We start from the raw sequence: 5,815 nt of genomic DNA, 5'->3' as shown, positions 1-5,815 counted from the left end.
TACGAGGTGCGTGGGTATTTTTCCGGCGGCGAATTTACACTTATATGGAGGGATTTGAGGGGGAATGAAGGATAGATTGGCGGGATCCTTCGGTTTGCATATTGTGTGTGTACCCGGCCGCCTGTGTCTTTGTTTGGGGCCCCAGAGAGAGAGGGAGAGAGAGAGAGAGAGGGAGAGAGAGAGATGAGAGAGGGAACAGACTTCTTCTCTCTCTCTCTCTCTCTCTCTCTCTCTCTCTCTCTCTCACACACACACACACACACACTTATTAGGCAGACAAAGGAGAGAGAGAGAGAGAGAGAGAGAGAGAGAGAGAGAGAGAGAGAGAGAGAGAGAGAGAGAGAGAGAAATGAGTCTTGGTAATTTCAGCTTTTTATTTGCGGCCCGCGTGAACCCGGAATGGTACTGGAAAATAAGTGTTGACATTCACCGCACATTAAGTGAACTCGTCTCGGCCTTCCCCCCCCAAAAAAAAAAAAGTGAAATAATAATGAAAAAAAAAAAAAAAAGAGTCGCTGGGAGGTGGACACAAAAACAAGAGCCGTGCAATTTATAGGCAAAACTTTTTAATAAATGAAGGTACAGCGCAGTGCCTACTATCAACCCACACACGGAAATGACAACAGTAATAGTACACAGCAGAGGTATGTACATGGAAGAGGAAAAAAAGTACCTAGAGAAATAAAGATATACAGCAGAGTTATATATATGGAAAAGAAAAAGAGTACCTAGAGAAATAAAGATATACAGCAGAGTTATATATATGGAAAAGATAAAGAGTACCTAGAGAAGTAAAGATATACAGCAGAGTTATATATATAGAAGAGAAAAACAGTACCTAGAGAAATAAAGATATACAGCAGAGTTATATATATGGAAGAGAAAAACAGTACCTAGAGAAATAAAGATATACAGCAGAGTTATATATATGGAAGAGAAAAACAGTACCTAGAGAAATAAAGATATACAGCAGAGTTATATATATGGAAAAGATAAAGAGTACCTAGAGAAGTAAAGATATACAGCAGAGTTATATATATAGAAGAGAAAAACAGTACCTAGAGAAATAAAGATATACAGTAGAGTTATATATATGGAATAGAAAAACAGTACCTAGAGAAATAAAGATATACAGTAGAGTTATATATATGGAAGAGAAAAACAGTACCTAGAGAAATAAAGATATACAGTAGAGTTATATATATGGAAGAGAAAAAACAGTACCTAGAGAAATAAAGATATACAGCAGAGTTATATATACGAAAAAAAGTACCTAGAGAAATAAAGATATACAGTAGAGTTATATATATGGAAGAGAAAAAACAGTACCTAGAGAAATAAAGATATACAGCAGAGTTATATATATGGAAGAGAAAAAACAGTACCTAGAGAAAAAATAATATACAGCAGAGTTATATATATGGAAGAGAAAAAACAGTACCTAGAGAAAAAATAATATACAGCAGAGTTATATATATGGAAGAGAAAAAACAGTACCTAGAGAAATAAAGATATACAGCAGAGTTATATATATGGAAGAGAAAAAACAGTACCTAGAGAAAAAATAATATACAGCAGAGTTATATATATGGAAGAGAAAAAACAGTACCTAGAGAAATAAAGATATACAGCAAAGTTATATATATGGAAGAGAAAAAACAGTACCTAGAGAAATAAAGATATACAGCAAAGTTATATATATGGAAGAGAAAAAACAGTACCTAGAGAAATAAAGATATACAGCAGAGTTATATATATGGAAGAGAAAAAACAGTACCTAGAGAAATAAAGATATACAGCAGAGTTATATATATGGAAAAGATAAAAACGAATACCTAGATAATGAAATACCTAGAGAAGCACAATAATATAATACCAAACAAAGATAAATAAAGTGAAAATAGAAAGATGCCTTGAATGATGCCCAAAGAAATAAAGAATAATGTAGCCGAGTTATGATTATTGGAAAGAGAAAAAGAGATACTAAAACAAAATAATAATACCTAACTAAAATATATAAATTGAAAACAGAGAGATAACTAGAGCGATACCCAGAAAATAAATAATATAGTTGTCATGGATATGGACAAGAGAAAAATACCTAGAGAAATAAATATTAATAGAAATACATGAGTCATACACATACAATAAACTAGAGAAAAAGTAAAACGTGTATATATTGAAATTGCTCAAATATTCTCGACCACACGTGATATTCTTATAAGTAAAAAACAAAAAAACAAAGCTGCAGTGGAGGCGAGAAAGTTATTCAATTACAACTTGCTTATATTTTTCCCATTCATTTTTTTCAAGTTTATTTTTTTTCATTATTTTTCTTTTAGCTTCGTGGGTTTCATGTATTTTAAAAAGTCGGTCACTGGAACAAGCGCGCGTATATGCCTTTCTCCGTGTTAAATTAAGTGATATATTGTTACTATCATTATTACTATTATCATCATTATCATCATTGTTATCATCATCGTTGCATTTCCAAGTCGTGAGAATGACAGACGGAATCAATCTCTTTCCCTCCAGAGACGAGTGAGTGAGTGAAAGTGAGTGAGTGACGAATGACAGTAGAAAAATAATGTTAATGTGATGGACAGGTAGAGGATGAGGGAGAGGGAGGGAGGGAGAGGCGGTGCGGTAATGATGGCCTCGAAGGGATGACATCGGTAAAAATATAGAGAGCTTTGCCAATACTTATCACGACCTTACATTATTTGATGGCAGGAAGCGACGGTCACATAGGAAGAGGAATACTTTCATTTCCCTTTTCCTTTTTTCTTCCCTTATATTTTCATTTTTTCTTTCCTCTTTTCCTCCTTCATATTTTCATTTCTCTTTCCTCCTTTCTCCTTTCCTCTCTCATATTTTCATTTCTCTTTCCTCTTTTTCTTTCTTACATTTTCATTTAATTTTCCTCTTTTCCTCCCTTATATTTTCATTTCATTTTCCTCTTTTCCTCCCTCATTTACATTTCACTTTCCTCTTTTCCTTTCTTACATTTTCATTTCACTTTTCCTCTTTTCCTCACTCATTTTCATATCTCTTTTCCTCTTTTCCTCCCTCATTTTCATTTCTCTTTTCCTCCCTCATTTTCATTTCTCTTTCCTCTTTTCCTTTCTTTCATTTTCACTTCATTTTCCTCTTTTCCTCCCTCATTTTCATTTCTCTTTCCTCTTTTCCATTCTTACATTTTCACTTCATTTTCCTCTTTTCCTTCGCTATATTTTCATGTCATTTTCCTCTTGTCCTCCTTAATGTTTTTCCCAACCTTTTCTCTCTCACCTTTGCCTTCACTTTCATTGTCGCTTCTACACCTATCACACATATCTTAGTCTTTTCCATCTCACGTCTCTACCTCAGTATTCGCTGTAGTTATATTGGGGGAGTATTTTCATTTTACTTTCCCTCTTTCTCCTTCCCTTATATTTTTCCCAACCTTTTCTCTCTTACTGCTTCCTTCACTTTCTCTGCCTTTTCTATACCTTTCACACGTAATTTAGTCTTTTCCACCACGTATGTCTCTACCTTATTCGCTTTATCCATGTCTTCTTCAACTTTTTCCCCACTTTCTTTTGATATATTCTTAGTTTTCTTTGCCTTTACTTTCTCTCCCTTCAGTTTCATTGTCTATTCTTTTATTTGCACACTTACCCTATCTTTAAAACCCATTCGCTCCACATTTTCCAATCTTTTCACAGCCTTCCACATCTTTGAACATAGCCCCTACGGCCCTTTCTTTCCCAGTCCATTCCCTACCTTCTCTCATCGTCATACAACTTGCCCAGTCCTATCCTAACTTTCCCTAATCATCCTGAACCATCCGACTCCTTTCCTAACCTCTCTCCATAGTGCTCTGACAGAGGGGCGTGAGAGGCTTCGTTATCCTGTCTTTCTCGCAGCTGAACCACGGGAAGGTCTTGTGAGGGGCGAAGTTATCCCCTAGAGGTAATACGTTCTGCTCCTGCTTCTCTTCCTGCTTCTTCTTCAGCTTCTCCTCCCGCTTCATGGCCGCTGCGATACGTCTCTCGAGGCAGATTTCTATGTCCTCGTTGGCGGTCAGGTTAACGAGTCGTAGGTCTTCAAGGAGAGGGTGTGAGTCCCCAAGGGCGGGGGTGAGTATGGCCTCCGCCTCATCCAGAAGACTGACTCCCTTGCGGAACTCCTTGAAGTATATCTTGCCCTTCCCGAGCTTGTAAAGGAAGATGCCGTAGGCTGGATGCTTGGCGCCGTAGTAGAATCTGAAGGGGAAAGAGGGAGAGTCATATGTGTAAGGGGAAGAAGGGAGGGGGAAAAGGATATTGGCATCGAAGTAGAATCTAAACACTTTAAATTGCTCCTGTTACTTTTTATTTGGGCCTTAGTAGAATCTGAAGAACTTGTAATACTCCTTTGTTTCTCTTTATTGGAGACGTATTGAAATCTGAAAATCTTTTAATTTTCCTCAGTTCCTTTTTTTTCTTCACACACTCTGCGGTCTTCATCCATCCTCTTTCCACTTCCATGGACCCCTTTATCTACAGTACATGAACCTTCTCTTCCTACAGTCGTGCTCTCCCTCAAAGTTATCTCATCTGACTTTTAATTCTTCCTCGCTCGTCCGGTTACTGGTGAAATCGCCTCAAAGTGAACGCCCGCACCAACCCTATTCATGAAAATGCCACATCGATCTCGTCCCAGCACAACCTCACCTCCCTCATACGTACTCGCCCTCCCGGTATCAGCAGGAGTGTTACTGATAGGGAAGTGTTATTATAATCATGCCGCGGTTATATCGTTGGACGGCCCATCACGACTGCCACCAGATGTCCGTCACGCCGCTGATGTGAAACTAGCCGCTTAAAACTCTATGTTCTATTTCACTTCTTTGTCATGAAAAATATAATTGCTGAAAAAAATACAATGAGCGTTTAGGAAAAAAAGATCTCTTGTTAATTAGAATCAGTGAACTTCCAGTCTAAAAAAAATGAGCAGATCGTCTAATAAATTTAACATTATTCAATTTGCTCTGTTCATGCCCTTAATAAAAAAAAATGCACAATAAAAACAGCAACCTAGGAAGTATTGCAGTCAAGGATGAAAAAGAGTATGTACTTGGTTGAGACTGTAAGAACCAAGTTAGACGTATGAGGCGAGGTGGTGTGTGGGTGACTATTATATATATATTTTTTTGTGTGTGTGACCGAATGATTAAGAGTCGGAAGGAAAACGGGATCCCTGTTGTTAGGAGAGAATGGGAAAATAGATAGAGGAGTAGAGGGACGTGAAGAAGGGCAATGAATAGAGAGAAAAGCAAAATATGAAAAATGCAAAGAGGAAGCTGAAGAACATTATAAGGAAGAGTAAGAGATGGAAAGGGGGATAAAGATGAAAGAGGAGAATGGAGAATAAGAAGGAATATGGTAAAAGAAGAAGGGGAGAGTAGGAGTAGAGGATACGAAAAAGAGGGAAGAGAAAGTGATAAATGCGGAAGAAAAATGGAGGACGAAGGGGAAATGATAAAGATAAAGGAGAAAATATAACAGTCTGTGGAAGTGAAAGGAAAATGGGAGAGGACGAAAAACATGAGAGAGAGAAGGAGAGTAATGGCGAGAGAGGGAATGAAGGTGAGAGGAAATGGGTGAAGGGAAGGAGGGGAGGGAGGAAGGGAGAGGAACTGGGGGAAAAGGAGGGGGGAGGGGAGGAGGAGGGCGGGAACAACAGACATAAATCACTCTGAATTGAGCGTTGGAGGTATCGAAATTTATGCGAGAGAGAGAGAGAGAGAGAGACACTACCTTCATATATACGTTTCTCCCTGTCCTCTATC

General features: G+C 37.9%; 1 protein-coding gene across 50 annotated transcripts in view; it reads right to left on the bottom strand.

The window, feature by feature from the left end:
• Positions 1 to 546: 546 nt before the first annotated feature.
• LOC126987232 (uncharacterized) overlaps positions 547 to 5,815 on the bottom strand; it is a 58,441-nt gene continuing 53,172 nt past the window's right edge. The window contains exons 9-15 of one of the 50 annotated variants that reach the window (XM_050844416.1): positions 1,722 to 4,247; positions 1,498 to 1,553; positions 1,274 to 1,385; positions 1,114 to 1,224; positions 1,004 to 1,058; positions 784 to 948; positions 547 to 673 (exon numbers count right to left, since the gene is read on the bottom strand). In XM_050844416.1, the coding sequence (XP_050700373.1) occupies positions 3,842 to 4,247 (406 nt within the window). In that variant the 3' untranslated portion in view covers positions 547 to 673; positions 784 to 948; positions 1,004 to 1,058; ... (2 more) ...; positions 1,498 to 1,553; positions 1,722 to 3,841. Of the gene's footprint in view, positions 674 to 783; positions 1,225 to 1,273; positions 1,386 to 1,441; positions 1,554 to 1,665; positions 4,248 to 5,815 lie in introns of all 50 variants that reach the window. The other 49 variants (XM_050846007.1, XM_050846970.1, XM_050844779.1 and 46 more) reach the window with 49 other exon arrangements.

Source organism: Eriocheir sinensis, chromosome 1, assembly GCF_024679095.1.
Source record: "Eriocheir sinensis breed Jianghai 21 chromosome 1, ASM2467909v1, whole genome shotgun sequence".
In the NCBI taxonomy this organism is placed as follows: domain Eukaryota; kingdom Metazoa; phylum Arthropoda; class Malacostraca; order Decapoda; family Varunidae; genus Eriocheir; species Eriocheir sinensis.
Note: the sequence above shows the minus strand (reverse complement) of the source record. Positions and strands in the feature narration are given on the sequence as shown.